The sequence below is a fragment of the Strongylocentrotus purpuratus genome, unplaced genomic scaffold (assembly GCF_000002235.5).
Source record: "Strongylocentrotus purpuratus isolate Spur 01 unplaced genomic scaffold, Spur_5.0 spur5_scaffold_15, whole genome shotgun sequence".
NCBI classification, from domain to species: Eukaryota; Metazoa; Echinodermata; class Echinoidea; order Camarodonta; family Strongylocentrotidae; genus Strongylocentrotus; species Strongylocentrotus purpuratus.
This window is the reverse complement of record NW_022145600.1, coordinates 11,981,001-11,999,474: the sequence shown is the minus strand read 5'-3', so window position 1 is coordinate 11,999,474 and position 18,474 is coordinate 11,981,001. Positions and strand designations below refer to the sequence as shown.

The 18,474-nt window shown below is 36.1% G+C and overlaps 1 protein-coding gene across 2 annotated transcripts; it reads right to left on the bottom strand.

The window, feature by feature from the left end:
• Nucleotides 1-1,303: 1,303 nt before the first annotated feature.
• LOC115924025 lies at nt 1,304-17,776 on the bottom strand. 2 transcript variants are annotated; one of them, XM_030985587.1, is made up of 6 exons: nt 17,679-17,776; nt 14,371-14,467; nt 12,872-13,025; nt 7,349-10,518; nt 6,751-6,861; nt 1,304-5,863 (listed from the first exon to the last, which is right to left on the bottom strand). In XM_030985587.1, exons 1-6 carry the CDS (start codon nt 17,709-17,711, stop codon nt 5,586-5,588), a joined length of 3,843 nt encoding a protein of 1,280 aa, XP_030841447.1. In that variant the 5' UTR covers nt 17,712-17,776; the 3' UTR covers nt 1,304-5,585. The 2 variants fall into 2 exon arrangements, with proteins under 2 accessions (XP_030841447.1, XP_030841448.1); XM_030985588.1 differs by lacking the exons at nt 12,872-13,025; nt 14,371-14,467; nt 17,679-17,776 and adding an exon at nt 11,679-12,012.
• Nucleotides 17,777-18,474: the final 698 nt, after the last annotated feature.

The following is an 18,474-nucleotide window of genomic DNA, read 5'->3' as shown; positions in this document are numbered from 1 at the left end:
AAGCCATTACAAATGTAATCCTAGGAATCCCAACATCAGTTCCACTTACTCAGGTTCAATAAAAATGTTGGCTTAGCTTTTATCAGTGTCAAGAGATCAAGGTAATTTAAAGGGATTGCCCATGAACTGTCACACTATATTGTGTGGCTCAGAAAGAAAGAAAACCGGATATTTCCAATTACAATGACATAATGACTCAAAGTTGATGATCTTGACATCATTTTTTATCATTTCGAAAAAGAATGATCTTCTTAATGAAGTAAGAATTAGGTCAATGATGAAGTTGTAATTGTAGATCGCAGGTGTTCCGTTCTTTCTAGCCCCCCCCCCCCCCCCATGTATATAAAAACCATTATTCTATCATAAGGATATTTATATTTCTTTATTTTTGTTTTCGGGGGGAGGGGGAAGATTTCGGCAATTCAAGGAAAGAATACAATTCATATTTGTAAATGTTTTTAAATTAATCGTTATCACTAGTGGTATAGAGTTTGGATTAATATCATTGCTTCTTTGTATGAGATTCCTTTTGTTCTCTTACTATCATCAAAATATGTTTGTAACATTTATTCTTTTCTTATACATGTTTGCATTTTGACGTATCGACTTGTGAAAATGTTATGTTTTGTGAATAACGTTTATGTCTTTTGAAGAAAGAAGACACATATACAAAATAAAGATTGAGCTTGTTTGTACTATATTGCGTACTGATATGTCTTCATTATTTTAACTGTAAGGAATCACTATATCGCAAATGATGTTACAGTGCTTGCACACGTTGAAATTATTAATAGATAAGCTGGGAAAGATATAATGAAGGAAATTAACTTTAATAATTCATCCACTGTACGTACCAACGGAACTTAATGACACCACCACACAAAAAGTTTGCAAAACTTTCTCCTGTGCTCCTCTCTTTCTCTCTCTCTAACTATATCTTCATTCAATTTAAGGACGAAACTGTCATCTTTTTCAACATGTTTTAACAATTCCTCGATCAATGTGGTATCAAACCACTTTCCCTGAATATTTTCTTTCCTTTCATCCTCGAATTCTATTAAATTCTTTAACACACCTCCTGCAAACATATACATACTTGCCACTATAAAATTGGATATAATTACAGTTTTAAAACTATGCAGTATTATCTAGCAAATCATTTTCTTTCTTAATTTTAAAATATGACTTATGTTAAAGAGGGAAAACAAAAATCACAGAATTATCATGTTATTTCTATAAATATCTCATACACCAGCAGGTGTATTGTACTACAGAGGAAAAAGACGAGATAGAATCAAATAAATGCCAATTGTAATAAACAATAGTTTATCTTCTTTGAATTTCTGTAAAATATACTTTATTTCGATACAATTATTTGACAGTCTTCAAAGGCACATGCAAATCATGAAATTTACAAGAGACAAGTTAAACACGTCCAGCGATGATATGCAATTAGGAGTTAAGTCCGAACGTGTACATAAAAAGGGCATTAGTACCAATCAATACAATTGAACCACAGGCATTGCACCACATTTGCAAAAATCTACAGATTAAACATGCATGTAGTAGAAAAATGTCTTATAATTGTGATTACGAATAAACAATTATTTCTAACATCACCTGGGTAAAAGAATGGTGCAATATTGTGAAGTTGACATTGCCACAGAAAATGAGGTTAGAATACAAACGAAGGCAAAATAGATGATATTGATATCATTTACTTGGAGAATTGATCAACTCAGCCTACGCATATTTCATGATTTCTTTGAGGTCTTGTTAAAATAACAGATCATATTACTGTTCATTCTTGGCCGGCCATCCTTAATTTATACACATGTATAGTATATTTGTGTGTTTGGAATGATATGAAAGGTTGAGGCATAAAATGAATTCTGCCACTTAAATAAATGGGGTTTACTACCGCAAAATCCCCAGGGATTTAAAAAAAAAATCTAGAATTCTAAAACCTAAAAACAAAACCCACCTCAAACCATAACAAGAAATTAAGCAACCAATTAATGAAAACAAAAGATAACATCTGTAACAACTTTGAACAACATAACTCATAACTAGAAATGAAGAAAAAAAGAGCCCACTGCTGTAAACACACAGCAAGAAAGCCAAAAGCCCTCTCTTGGATCCAGGCAAACAAAGTCTCCTTGAATATTAAACAAACAAAATAATTAAATGTTATTTAGCAATACTCCCATCAGCCATAATTGAACGCTTTACAAAAAATGATGCTTTACACACATACCAAACACGACATGCAACACGTACAAACTATCATCCTCCCTAACCAGGGCAGTTTTCGCCATAAAAACTATTTCATACACAGGACCAAACTACTGAAGCACCATTGATCCGAATCTCAAATAGCTTAAGAACTGTTGCAGCTTTAAAAAACATATCAAATTGTTAGTATTAAATTTGTACATGTAATGCACAAGTATACTATTTTTTTCTGGACTGTGAATCCCGACCTTGAATATTCTATTCTAAAAACTTCCTTTTCTCTCTCCTCATTCTTCTCCTGACCCCCATGCTTTACCTTCCCTTCCTAGTTCTCTTCTTTCTTACATCCATCATCCATATCATTTCATTGTTTTATCTGTATACTCTGATTTTGTATCATCATACTTCTACCTTATAATGAATGACACTGTGTCAACATTATTTTGAGGAACTTAAATTCTACAAGCTATATGCTTTTGATTAAGTTCCTTTTTTCACATGTAATTTCGAAATTATTTAGTGTGAAATAAATGAAACTAAACTGAAACTGAAGGTCAAGAGTCACTACTGCTCTCTAAGAAAATAGCAGCCCCTAGGTAGAGTACTAGCACACCACACAGTTTGCTAGAAAGTCCTGATTTATATACCATTTTATTTTCTTTTGTTGTAAAATCATGTGATACATATAAATATGAATGCGTTAGTATTTGAGGGATAATTCCCTTTTCAGTCTGACAAAATTAATAATATCCATTTTCCAAGTTTCTCAAATATTATATATGAATATTTGTCAGTGGTAACAATAGTACATTCCAAAGATACCATTTAACATGATGGAGTTTGATTTGGGGGCAAAATGGATGTAAAAGATTCCAGATATTAGTTTGATGAACATAATTACGTAGAGTTTAACAGTACCTAAGGTTAAAAAAGCTACACAGCATATCTGTTTTTTACATTCCTATCATAGCATCATCATTAGTTGTGTGCTATACATTTAACACAAATCTGACGCAATACAAATTTGTTGGAGAAGCCAACTTTTGAACAATGATGAAGAATGAAGGAGAACTCACTGACATCACAAATCCCCCCCCCCCCAAAAAAAAGGGACCAGGGATGAAATTGAATCAGCAAGAAGTAAGGTGAATCATATTAATATTGTAGGTTTATATGATTATACTGGAACCAACCCTTTATTATAGCCCTTTTTATTTGTTTTGTTGCAAAGGTATTACAAAAAAAAAAAGGTTTTGGGTCCCCGACCCCCATCACAACTAATTATTCACATTACAACCATCATCTATAGTCTAGTGCTTAAACACTAAATTGACATATTTTATGTATGTGGGAAATCTGAGAATAATATTCAGATCTGTTCTTATTAATTCACAACAAACATACATTCGGTTTACTTTTTAAAGGGGGCACTGATCATTGACTCCCCCTCTATTTTTTGCCACAATTATACTAAATCTGCAGAAACTACTGCATTGCTAATTAAACAAAAGTGTACAAATTCTATCTCTACACTATCCCATATTAATGGCTTGTACTAAACACTCAGGTCGCGGCTCGTTTGGCCATTTAAACAAAATGGTGTCTTCAAATCGGTTTTTAAGGGGGAAAATATTATTTCAAATTAGTGACTGTTTTTACACTCAGGTCGCGGCTCGCTGGGCCATTTATTCAATGATGTCTTCAAAGGGGATGCGTAGGGAAATTTTCTTAAAAAAGAAGTTGGAAGTTGTGATTATTATTTTTTTAATGATAGACAAATAAGAAGATTAGAATTAAGGCTGGCATTGGGAAAGACAAAATACTAGGTGATTAAAGTGGATTTTAGAGAAAGTGTAATACTACAAGGGAAATGAACTGTATATTTGATAGAAACAAGGAATAATGGATAGAGTGAGAAGATGAATTGTGGGAAATTAAGAACTAACAAGAGAGGATTACATAAACAAAGAATGAAAGAAAACAAATATTTAATAAAAAGGGAATTGAAAGAATTCATTGGTCAAATTTAACAGTGATAAAGATATAAAGAAAAGAGTGGAGGAAATAAAGATTTACATGATAGAAAAAAGATGAGAAATAAAGGGGTAGAATAAAATTTAGAAAGAATATTTTTTAAAGACTGACAAATATGAAAATAAAGCGAGGAATAAAACTTGATAGGATATTACAAGGAATGATGGAAATATTCATTTCATTCTTTCATTCTTTGTTTTTGTATTCCTCTCTTGGTAGTTCTTAATTTCCCACAATTCATCTTCTCACTGTATCCATTCTTCCTTGTTTCTATCATATTAATAGATCATATACCTATGTACTATTACACTTTATCTAAAATCCACTTTACCCACCTAGTATATTTGTCTTTCCCGATGTCAGCCTTAATTATAATCTTCTTATTTGTCTATCATTGAACAAAAAACAATCACAACTTACAACTTCGTTTTTAAAGTAAATTTCCCCACGCATCCCCTTTGAAGACATCATTGAAAAAATGGCCCAGCGAGCCGCGACCCGAGTGTAAAAACAGTCGCTAATTTGAAATAAGATTTCCCCCTTATATTAAAAAGCCGATTTGAAGACACTTAAAAAAAGATGGCCAAACGAGCCGTGACCCGAGTGTTTTTCAGCGCGCCGCGACCCGAGTGTTTAGTACAACCCCATAATAATATCAGAAACAACACAAGTTCTGTCCAAAATGAAAAGGGGCACCCTTTACACATAGTAAGGGCACTCTCCCTTGATGATGATATTAATACACTATACTGAACGTGTTCTCATAATAAATGTTGTTTAAGTTTTAATTGTGTCACAAATGTACAAGCATTACACTAGTCAATTCCCCTACTGCCTTCTTATGCTGCCATTATGGTATGTAAATGCAAATACTTGACTGTTTGATTACAACTTCCACTGATTTATTTCGTTAAAAAATCTATGGGTTTTTTTTCTTGTTCAAATAGGATATTTCCAACTCATGCTGCAAAATTCTCATTGTAATCAGTACATGTTGCCTAAACGATATGCTCCCTGTCATTGATATCTGGGAGTGGCCAAGCATAGGTCCACTAAGACCCTAACACAATTACAAATTGCCGGATGCCTACAAAAATGATAATAAAACCTCAAAATAACAAATCCTTTGCCAGTAGAGTGGGTAAACATTTTATGAATACATGGAGAAACCAAATATAAAAGAATACACATTTTAGACTGTAATAACAAGAACATGCCTTGTAATTTATGAGCATTTTCAGCAGTTTGGTGACTCAAAACAAAAGCATGTGTGTATTCAATATAAAAATGGTGATTTGATATTAAAGGGAATGTTTTTACCAAGGCTGTGTTTTTCTGCTTTTGGTAACCTTCGAGTTTCTTACGTAGTCTTTGATGTTGACCCACGTTCTGTGTTTCAGCACAGCTTCAGCTTTCAAGCATTCGTCTATCGCTCTCTTGCCAGGTAGCTTAGAATGAACAGTCATAAAGGCTCCTAAACGTCTCTGGACAGCCGACTTTTCCGCATCGCTCCATGCTGTCTTTCGTTTCTTCCTTATTGGCTGTTCATCAACCTCTTCCAGTACATGTTGCGTTTGCCTTTGCCTTTTGGTACCTAATGAAAGACAATAACAAAAAAATGTTGCAATTATACTATGCAGAATAATAAATGCAGTATCACATACTGTTTCTCTGAGTCTCTGACCCATGAACTTGAAGAGTGCATTACTGTTATGAGGATGGAAGGAGAGGAAGAATATTTAAATCCTCTTTTGCAGTGATGCAGAATAGAGTGTGATCCTGGGAGGAATACACTTAAACGATTTTTTTTTTGCGGGAAGAAAGCCATCATATAATTTTGTAAAGCTCATATTTCGTGAAATTATGGGCATCTACCGTTTAGGGGAGTCGGGCACAAACAAGTCTTTAAATTATCTGACAGTGTCATGACAGATGGGGTTATGTTTCACATATTCTACCCGGTTTCTATTGGTCATTTATTTTGCTAATCTAGCTCAGTTTTGGGTTTATTTGGGAGGGGCTCCTGGCTGCCTCCATTTTCATCCATTTCCTAGTATATTGTAGTGATTGCTGTGTGCATGAAAAAAAGTACATTTTGTATTACCTTGACAACCCCTGACTCCCAGTCTAGAACAAAAGGGCCACGATCACATAATACTTTCTGAGTCTATATTATTGTATGTACACAATTTTTTTTTAGTTTAGAGAAGTTTAGATATAGAGACCAATTAAATTCACTAATAGATTTTCTCCGTCATTGGCAACAGCCTTTTTGTGAGGCTACATTACAATTATAATTGTGCTATAATTTTTAACAATTCAAAATGCACAAATATTGGTACGTGGTGATTTCAACAGGAAAAAGTTTGGTTTCACTTTGGCTTTTGAGGATGATTGAGAGTGCGGTACAATAGGCAAAATTAACATTTAGGTTTGCAAAAAGAATTTTTTTAGATGCTCTCATTGGACTTAAAGTCATACCTTTTTGGGAGCATCCAGGTAGCTGACGTTCGACATCATGATCACCAGAATCAACATCGCTGTCACAATTGTCATCACATGATTCAGGTCCCTGTTCTCCAGTGTCGATCTCTGTACATAAAATAATAATCAATAATATTCACCAAAAAGAAAATCTGGGTCAACTGCAAAGAAAACATACTTGTAATTTAAAACAAAAGAATATAATCAATTATTTCTAAATACAACATGGTAGAATTGGCACCAGGTATATGCTACATGTGTGGATCGAGTCAAACAAATGCCTTAATTACCCCTAATCTAAATAAATTGAAACAAACAAGTGAACAATATAGTGAGGAATATTTAACTGCATGGTTCATTTGAAAACAACACTTTTCATTAATTCAATAATGTTGCAGCATGTTTATCAATTTACATATTTTGTATTTGATAATTGTCAAGTTGAGTGGAAATCAGAAATACTTGATTCTTAAAATTAGTACATGCTACATGGTTTGTTATTCATCCCACTCATCCCTCGCCATGATGTTTCTCATCTCATTAGGGTTTGGATTGAGATCCCCACTGTATAATTCTACCCTCATCACAAATTTACCTTCATCTAACTTGATTTGAAGCTCATCCAGACTTTTTGCAGTGCCAATCAGCTGGACCGGGTTCCCAGCTTTTCCCTCCATGGCGAACAGGATCTTTGATATTTTGGCCACCTGCATAGCAGCATCTGGCAGTCTATAATACTCCCTATGTATCCTAATATCGTGGCCCATGAAGTTTGCTAAGGCGTCCATCTCATGGTCCCTCAAGCTCATTAGTTGTGACATGGTAGCTACATGCTTCCGTAATTTTGTGGATCGAAGTGTTGAAGGATTTTGTGCTCCACATGCTTCTGACAGCTCACGGAGAGCATCTGACCCTCGAACATGAGATGTAGTGTCACTATTGGCTACAGCGAACAGGTATTTGTTGCTTGGGTTTACACCTGCTTCCTCCCTGTGGGATACAAGGGTGTCTACACATGATTTCATGGAGTCTGTCACAAGGATCGGCACTGTCCTGCCACGTTTTCCTACTACCTCAACTCTCCAGAGAAACTTTACAAGATTTTTTTCCCAGTCTTTCAGCATCTCTAGTTGTCCTTCCACCATATGAGATTCACCTTTCTTGATTTTATTGTAGTCATCAAGAGTCATCTTGCTGATTTCCCCTTGTCTCCTCCTATTAAACACAATGAGATGAGCCAGCATGGTCTTGTTGAGTTCTCTCCATGTGCTATGGTTTTCGATTGCGGTCCCAGATGACAGTTTGTCTACACAAAGTTCAGCCTGTACCTCTAGGTGTCTTGACAAAGCCACAACATCACTCGTTAGGGGTAGGAGTTTGGGCTGGTTTCGTTTCCTCTGGTACAAAGTTCGTAGAGCATGAGTAGAGATTTCAGATCCCCAACAAGTGTCCAGCAGCTTGATGAACTTTTCTACAAGTTTCTGCATGTCATCCCCATCTCTGTCCATCAAAGCCTTACTCAGGAGCACAAAGGCAGCCTTTCTTAAGGTATGTCCCAGCTTAAGTGCTAGACTTGGTGTATTGAACAAGTGGTTCTCCTCATCAAAGCCTGCCACTTTCTTGACAGCACTCAAGACAGTCATAAAACCATTTGGTGATATCAGGGAAGTCAGACTTGCCTTGCCATTGCAGCTGCAACGTCTGAACTGAAGTACAAGTCTTCCTAGTTCTCGTAACTTGCATCTGATGTGGTTGTGCTGTTCTTCGTCATGGCCCAATTTCTTAGAGTACACCTTGGCCAATTCTAGAATCAACTGATCATTTAGAATGCAGGCCTTGATTTCATCATCGCTGAGACCACTCAGTACTTTGTGTGTTATAGAATCTCTTGATGTGCAGGGCACTGGTGGAAGCAAGAGTCGACCTTGTGCTAATAGTCTTCTTCGTTTTTTCTTTTGCTCCTTAGCCGGCTCTTCTTGCTTCAAAATGCAGCGGTGTTTCCACAATTCGGCTTTCGCAAACCATCCCAAACAATCTTTGCAAGGCTGATAATCACGGGGCTTTGCTTCACAAGAAGGTCTATATACGACCACAAGCTCTCCATGACCCTTTTCGAAGACCCTGTAGTTGTGCATGTGATTTCCTTTATTTCTTATCAATGTCAATAGCTTATCCTTTTCTTTTCGATTCGTTGCTGCCATGTATTGAGCCACCTTTATTTCATTGGAATGTTGTGACCGCAGGTGATCAGGAAGTTTTTTGTGGGGCTTCTCACACATCATGCAATAAGCTACCTTGTCATATTTTCGCCCTCCTTGATTGTTGGTCTTCATCACAGTTATCCCCTCATGGTCAGCATCAATGCCTCCATATCTTGATGATGCCTCCAATGACTGATCTGATGACAGAGATTTCAGTGATCGAGTGATGCCATTTATTGATGTACATTTAGCCTTAGGCAATGATGCTTGAGAATTATTTAATGAAGTCTTCCCTGAAGAGTCAGAATCTCCTTGAGAATCACAGACATAGTCTGGATCATCATCACTATCATCATTATGGTCAGATAATATGTCCTCATTATCACTTGAAAAAATATTTTGTGAAAGGGTTCCATCTGGTACCATCAATGCTTGTGTGGCAGGCTCAGGGAATGGTTCCCAGTGCTCTCGGTTATTAGGGGGGTTTCTGCATAGATCATCAGATGTGTCATCATTATCAGCAAGAAAATTGGACAGTGAAAGGTTTCCATCTGGTTCCATTAAAGGTTGTGTGGCAAGCTCAGTAAATGGTTCCCAATGCACTTGGTTATTAGGTGGGTTTATGCATGGATCATCACATGTGTCATCATTATCAGCTGAAACATTAAACTGTGAAATCTTTCCATCTGATTCCATTAAAGCTTGTGTGGCAGGCTCAGGGGATGGTTCCCAATTTGTTTCGTTATTAGGGGGGTTTCTGCATAGATCATCAGATGTTTCAGCATCATCAGTTAGAACATTGGAGAGTGGAAGGTTTCCATCTGGTTCTATTAAAGGTTGTGTGGCAAGCTCAGTAAATGATTCCCAATGCACTTGGTTATTAGGGGGGTTTATGCATGGATCATCACATGTGTCATCATTATCAACTGGAACATCAAACTGGGAGAGCTTTCCATCTGATTCCATTAACGCTTGTGTGGCAGGCTCAGGGGATGGTTCCCAATGTTCTTGGTTATTAGAGGGGTTCCGGCATGGATCATCACATGTGTCATCATTATCAGCTGAAACACTGAACTGTGAAATCTTACCATCTGATTCCATTAAAGCTTGTGTGGCAGGCTTAGGGGATGGTTCCCAATTTGTTTCGTTATTAGGGGGGTTTCTGCATCGATCTTCAGATGTTTCATCATCATCAGCTCGAACATTGGACTGTGAAAAGTTTCCATCTGGTTCCAGTAGTTCTTGTGTGGCAGGCTCGGAGAATGGTGAACAAACTTTTTCTGGGTCTGGTGGGAGGTTTGCAGAATTTTGCAGAATTTCAGGTTTTTCATCTTGGACTCCACTGTGTAATTGAGTAGGACTTGGGAATACAAAATTATCTCCCACCCCATAATCATATAACACTTCTTCACCTTCTTTGATTTTCTTCAATGAGAAGAGAACCAGTTCTGGTTCATTGTGAGGGTTCTCTCTAATCTTCATTCTGCTGTTGACTTCACCCCTCCAACCATGGTTGACGAGTCGTCCCAGTTGTTGTTTAGTTGGTTCGACTGATGCATCCCTACTGGAAATGAAATTGAAAAAAAATGAAAACATTAGATTCATCAATGTTTAAAATTACAATGAATCACTGAAACATACAAGTATATGTGGGTTACAATTTGTGATTTCACTTTAGGTTTTCTCTGTTGTCAGATATTATTTGATTAACTGTTACTTTTCAAGTAGGGTATCACTCAAAGAAGAATCGTTACAGTCATGATTTTTGTTAACGCATGGTTAATTTTAGGAGGAAATTTGAAATACAAGTAACATAGGAAACAAATAGGTAACATTACATGTAGGCATTGGAAATCATAACCAATATCATGAACATTAAACATGCATATGTTTACTTTTCATTTGCCTTAAAATTGTAATGCTACAAAATGTCACCGTGCATCAGACAAGAGTACCGAGGCGAAAAAAGACGACGAACTAACCGTGGAAGATTTTTTCAATATAAATACAAATAACAAAAAAAAACAAAAAAAAAAAAAACACAAAGGTCGAATAACGACACGCCCTACAAGCCACGGGCAACAGCATTGCGAACAAAATATATCCTCTCAAGACCCTCTGAAATACGAGAGCCAAAGACATTACATGGTATAACAAAAATAACAAAAAAGAGAGAGAAGCGACCAAATTGGGGAAAGGGCAAGGAGAGGCAACAGACTAAAGGGAAAATGTACAATTTCGGACATATCTATCCACAAGATGTTTACACCGGGTGGGAGAGATGGAAGAAGGCTTCGGCAGGGGAGAAGGAACATGCGGAGAAGAAAGATGAGTCCAAGGAGAAGAAGGGAGGGAGAGATGAGGAAAGATTAAAAAATAGCATGGGAAAAAGGAAAAAAAGCATTATGATAAACAAGAACAGACGTGTAGAATGAGGGGGGAAAGAAGAAAATAATCTATCTAATCTTTAAAAGTGGAACGTAGCTCCAAAAAGCAAATAAAGAATACAATATAAAAAGTGGCTACTAGCACAAACCTGAATTCATATCAAACGGACCAAACATGTATGCAGTGTTATATTATTTTAGAATGAGCAAAGAAAGCAGGAAATCCAATGCAGGGTTTGAATTGTGCATTGAAAACTACATCCTCAATGAAGATTATGTTTACCAACTGTATGATTTTTGTTCTCAAGTTTTCAAATGATTTTTCAATAAATCTTACCATTTGACATATGTTGGCCCATCTCAGATCATCTTCCCAGATTATAAAGAAGAGGAAATTTGGGAAATTACAAAATGAATGATGAACATTTAACAAAGAAGGATAACAGAAATTAAAAGCAGAAGATGTATAAAGACAACAAGCAGGAGTAGCGAAATGAGAAATCCAGCTACAATGCGAGGATGACGCTGGACAACAGACATTGAAAGAAATGAATTAGGAGGATGGGAAGGGAGAGGAGGAGACAAAGCAGATGAAGAAGTTGAATGAGGAGTTGATGAGCGAGGGGTTAGGAGAGGGGTTGAGGGAGGGGTTGGGAGAGGGGTTGGGAGAGGGGTTAGGAGAGGGGTTGAGGGAGGGGTTGTGTGAGGGGTTGATTGGGGGGTGCGGGGAGGTGTTAGGGGAAGTAATGAATGAACAGATGAAGTAATATCAGACTGAAGTGAAGATGAGGTGTAGAAGAAAGGGGGAGTAGAAAAAGAGTCTTCCGATGACATATTGCAGGGAACTGATGAACCAGCATCATTTAAAACTTCACTGGAGGGAGAGGGAGGTGGTGCAAGCTGCGTAGAAATTTCCGAATCTGTTTCATCATTTAAAACTTCACTGGAGGGAGAGGGAGGTGGTGCAAGTTGCATAGAAATTTCCGAATCTGTTTCATCTGTAAGATGAAATGTGGAGTGTACAAAAAAAAAACATGGACTTTTCAGTGTAATGCACCTTTCTTTTATATCCAATATTTGTACCAAATATTGTTTTATATTCTCATTTTATGCTCTCCAAAATGGAATATGATCTGTTGGACTGACAAGGTTGAATAATTGTCATTGGTAAGATTGTGTTTTTTGTATGATAGCTAAAACAGGTTTGAATAGATAGAGAAGAATATAAGTTGCATATTTGTTCTATGCTGTCCTTGCCGTATTGATACTTTCTGCAGAAAAATGTATGTGTACTGTATGTGGTCAGTCCACGGGTTTATTCAAAAGCACGGAATAGAATTTGACAGATATGACTAGCTTTCGATCTTTCTCTAGGGAAAAAACAAAAACCACTGGTAGAAAATATGTTGCCCTGTCAACCCACATGTTTACGACTACGTCATAAGCATATAGCCTTAGGTTTGTTTTCAACACCTATCATTACAAAATATACTTTTCAATAAATCAAGTCGTCATAGTATGTAGACTTACCACCATTTCGTCCCTTTCCATGTGAAAAAGTATCTGAAGCAAGTTTCACAGTCTGCATCTCTTCTTTCCCCCACATCTCTGGTTACCAGATCTCCTCTGTACCACAAAAGGAATTCTCCCTCTTCAAACGTTTTGGTGGTAAAGACTGCTCTACCTGTGATTGAAGAAATACATAATCTTCATGAGATCAATCATGCGAGTTTAAACATTGTGAATATGATGTTACAAGTATATTTGTCTGTCATTTAAGATAATGCTCAGGTGTGATAAGTAACTCGGACTCGTACTTGTAAGAAGGCACTTATTTTCAAAATTGGTTGAGTTTTAAATAACATTTGTGTGTCTTTTTGGTCACATTGCCATCAAGCAGACTTTAAGCAACACACTGTATTTAATATTAGTATGCTGCAGATATTAAATTACAGTGTCATGCATGTCATGATGAACATGACGTTTTCTCTAGATTTTCTAAAAACTTTTTGACATTCAACCCCATGAGGAGGCATTAAAATTCATTTCAAGGTCTAACCTTTAAACACTTAACCAAATCAAGTTTAATACCTCCTGCTTTACAAAAGAGCCCTGTACATACAAATATTTACAAAAAAATAGAATACATTGTAGAAAACATTTAAAAAAAAAGCTTTAAAAAAATAAAAACTAGATCAAAATGAACAAAAGGCCTTAAATATTAAATATTTAAGATATTATTGATACAAAGAAAAATGACCAAAAAAATATTTTAAAAAATACACATGCCGTAAAAATAGACTACACAACTGCAAACAGACAAACAAACAAAACTAACTTATGGTAAAAGTCATGATATAACATTAGGTACCAGTGCATGCATTAAAGTGATAGAGGGAGTGACTTAATTTGGTTTTTTAACATTTGGAGTGAAGTTGCCGTGCGAATATGAGTCGGTAGATTGTTATAGATGCTTGGAGCAGTGAAAGAAAAAGAACGTTTTTTAAATTCAGTCTTTGGTTTCAGGATAAATAAGGGATTTAAGGTAGAATGACAAGTAACAAAGTAAACTGGACGATTATGACCAAAAGATTCTAAATAAGGGGCTAGATTATTGAGTATTTTGTAGACGAAAATGCAGTAGTGGTAATTGATTCTATTTTCAACACTTTGCCATTGAAGACTGCTTCACGCAATTAAGTGTTGAATTAAGATTATAAAAACAGAAAAATATGAGGGAAAGCATATCAAATATTCTACTGCATGAATGAAATATACAGAAAGGGTATAGATTTTACTAAAGAAGTTGACCTGTTTAACTGCGAAGGGTATCAAAGTTACTCTGAAAAGAGCTGGTGATTTTCAGACAATAGGCGATGAGGTGTGATCAAAGAACCATACCAGGCGTTCCTTGCATAGTCTAGCTCTGAATCAATATTTTATTGAGCATATTAATGTTAGATATCTATGCTACAGTGAATTTTCACTATTAATACAATCTACATGTACATGTATGTAACCTCACTCACCTTTGTCAGGCAGCTGTTTCACTGTAAATCCTTCAGGATCAACTTCACTAAAAATATCTGGAACTGTCTGTCTGGTTTGACTTCTGAGAATCCGATTCTGAAACAGGTCAAGTAAATATTAGTAATATTATGCAGAAACACAGCTGTGAGCAAGCTGGAAGAAAATATCTAAATATTACACCCCCCCCCCCCACATCCTCCCCCTTATCATACTGGAATTTGCCAAAATATTGCTACTCATATCCATGCTCAATTTTATTATATTATTTGTTAAAATCATGAGGTATTATGAAACACATCCATTATGATGTACATCAAGGGGGTCATGTAAATACATGGCTCCACATTTCCCATGCACACATCTTATCATATTTGACTCATTTGCAATAGATATAGATTGCTCCACATTTCCTATGCACACATTTATACATATCTAGCCCATATGCAATAATAAATGTGGCTCCACATTTCCCATGCACACATTTATACATATCTGGCTGATGTGTAATATATATAGATATGGCTCCACATTTCCCATGCACACATTTATACATCTTCAATCCACCTTAAATAGTTGAGATAAACATGGCTCCACATTTCCCATGCACCCATTTATACACATCTGGCCCATATGTAATATATAAATGGCTCCACATTTCCCATGCACAAATGTATAGACATCTGGCCCATGTGTAATATATATATATATATATATGGCTCCACATTTCCCATGCATAAATTTATACATATCTGGGTCATGTGTAATATATATATAGATATGGCTCCACATTTCCCATGCACACATTTATACACATCTGGCCCATTTGTAATATATATATATGGCTCCACATTTTCCATGCACACATTTATACACATCTGGCCCATGTATAATATATATAGATATGGCTCCACATTTCCCATGCACACATTTATACAAATCTGGCCCATGTATAATATATATATATATATATATATGGCTCCACATTTCAAATGCACACATTTATACACATCTGGCCTATGTGTAATATATATATATATGGCTCCACATTTCCCATGCACACATTTATACACATCTGGCCCATGTGTAATATATATATATGGCTCCACATTTCCCATGCACACATTTATACACATCTGGCCCATGTGTAATATATATATGGCTCCACATTTCCCATGCACACATTTATACATCTGGTCCATGTGTAATATATATATGGCTCCACATTTCCCATGCACACATTTATACACATCTGGCCCATGTGTAATATATATATATGGTTCCACATTTCCCATGCACACATTTATACACATCTGGCCCATTTGTAATATATATATATGGCTCCACATTTTCCATGCACACATTTATACACATCTGGCCCATGTGTAATATATATATATGGCTCCACATTTCCCATGCACACATTTATACATCTTCAATCCACCTTAAATAGTTATATATACATGGCTCCACATTTCCCATGCACACATTTATACACATCTGGCCCATGTGTAATATATTTATGTGGCTCCACATTTCCCATGCACACATTTATACATCTGGTCCATGTGTAATATATATATGGCTCCACATTTCCCATGCACACATTTATACACATCTGGCCCATGTGTAATATATATATATGGCTCCACATTTCCCATGCACACATTTATACACATCTGGCCCATTTGTAATATATATATATGGCTCCACATTTTCCATGCACACATTTATACACATCTGGCCCATGTGTAATATATATATATGGCTCCACATTTCCCATGCACACATTTATACATCTTCAATCCACCTTAAATAGTTCAGATAAACATGGTTCCACATTTTCCATGCACACATTTATACATATCTGGGTCATGTGTAATATATATATAGATATGGCTCCACATTTCCCATGCACACATTTATACACGTCTGGCCCATTATATATATATATATATATATGGCTCCACATTTCCCATGCACACAGTTATAAAAATCTGGCCCATGTATAATGGCTCCACAGTTCCCATGCACACATTTATAAGTCTTCAATCCACCTTAAATAGTTCAGTTAAACATGGCTCCACATTTTCCATGCACACATTTATACATATCTGGGTCATGTGTAATATATATATATATATATATAGATATGGCTCCACATTTCCCATGCACACATTTATACACGTCTGGCCCATTATATATATATATGGCTCCACATTTCCCATGCACACATTTATACACATCTGGCCCATGTGTAATATATATATATTTATATATATATGGCTCCACATTTCCCATGCACACATTTATACACATCTGGCCCATGTGTAATATATATATATATGGCTCCACATTTCCCATGCACACATTTAAACACATATTGCCCATGTCGATCTATATATATATGGCTCCACATTTCCCATGCACACATTTATACACATCTGGCCTATGTATAAAATATATAGATATGGCTCCACATTTCCAATGCACACATTTATACAAATCTGGCCCATGTATAATGGCTCCACAGTTCCCATGCACACATTTATAAATCTTCAATCCACCTTAAATAGTTCAGTTAAACATGGCTCCACATTTTCCATGCACACATTTATACATATCTGGCCCATGTGTAATATATATATATATATATGGCTCCACATTTCCCATGCACACATTTATACACATCTGGCCCATGTGTAATATATATATATATATATGGCTCCACATTTCCCATGCACACATTTAAACACATATTGCCCATGTAGATCTATATCTAGTTATGGCTCCACATTTCCCGTGCACACATTTATACACATCTGACCCAGATTATTATGGCTCCACATTTCCCATGCACACATTTATACACATCTGACCCATGTGAGTTATTTACAGATAGGCCTAGACCTATGGCTCCACATTTCCCATGCACACATTTAGGCTAAATCTGGCTGATGTGAAATAGACCTTCAAATCTAACGTTACTAGATATTCCTTTAGTTTAACTCTAAAGTTAGGCCTAAGAAGAACTTATACTAGACCTAGATCTACTACTAGTAGCCTAGACTAGTAGTACTAGTCTAGGTCTAGGCCTAACGTTAGGCCTAGAATCTAGATCTACATCTTACTTAGATCTAGATTAGATCTAGAGTCTAGATCTATGTATGAGTTTTTTGTACCCAATATCATGAATAGAACTAGATCTATAGGCCTAAGGAATTCTTTAAAAAGTTGATAGAATATTAATGGGCCTAGACTGGATTAAAAATGAAAGTAAACTTTCTAGATCTAGACAAGTTCTACTTACTTTTGCCAGTTGTGGCTGTACTAATCCCGCCATGACATGTCCATATACGTTAACAGGCACGTCGCAAGGTGCACTGCACCAGCACTGCGCATGCGCTGCATCTAAAAGATACAGACTGTGCAGTGTGTATCCTCATGCTGGCGCTCTTCACTTGATATTATTCTTGAGATCGGAAAATAATACACATATTCAGGCTGCAAGCTATGACTCCAAAGTGGGAAACCGGGGATGGAGTTAAATCGCAGCCGAACGTTGATGGGGTACTACTGAGATGTCCCAAAGCTGATTTAAATCTCGTTTTAATGATTCTGCAACTGTGGAGCTCCACGGTTTGCTGTGTCTCCACAGTTGGAAGTTGTGTATTCATATGAACCTCCCCGATTGACGGTCATTACAAGTGCACACGCACACACAAAAGTCACATATTTTATTTGATTTTATTTGATTTTATTTTATTTTCTTCTGCATTCATATAAATACAATGTTTTTCGAGTAGTAATATAAAATACAATAAGTATTTTTCTGACAATGAATCATAAATAAGCAAATATATATAATTTTTTTTTTCAAAAACGAAATGATTAACTAACTGTCAAAAAAACTAAATTTCATCAAACATCAAACATTATACAATTTTCCAGCAAATTACTTAAAAATAAGACAGCCCCAGTCAGGAGGTATCCATTATATTCTACTTGTACAGACTTGAAGTTCGAATGTGCAGGGAGAGCATTCCATAGAGTGCGGAACATCGCCCTCCTTCACCCCCTAATGAGTATAAAAAGTGGCGTATTCA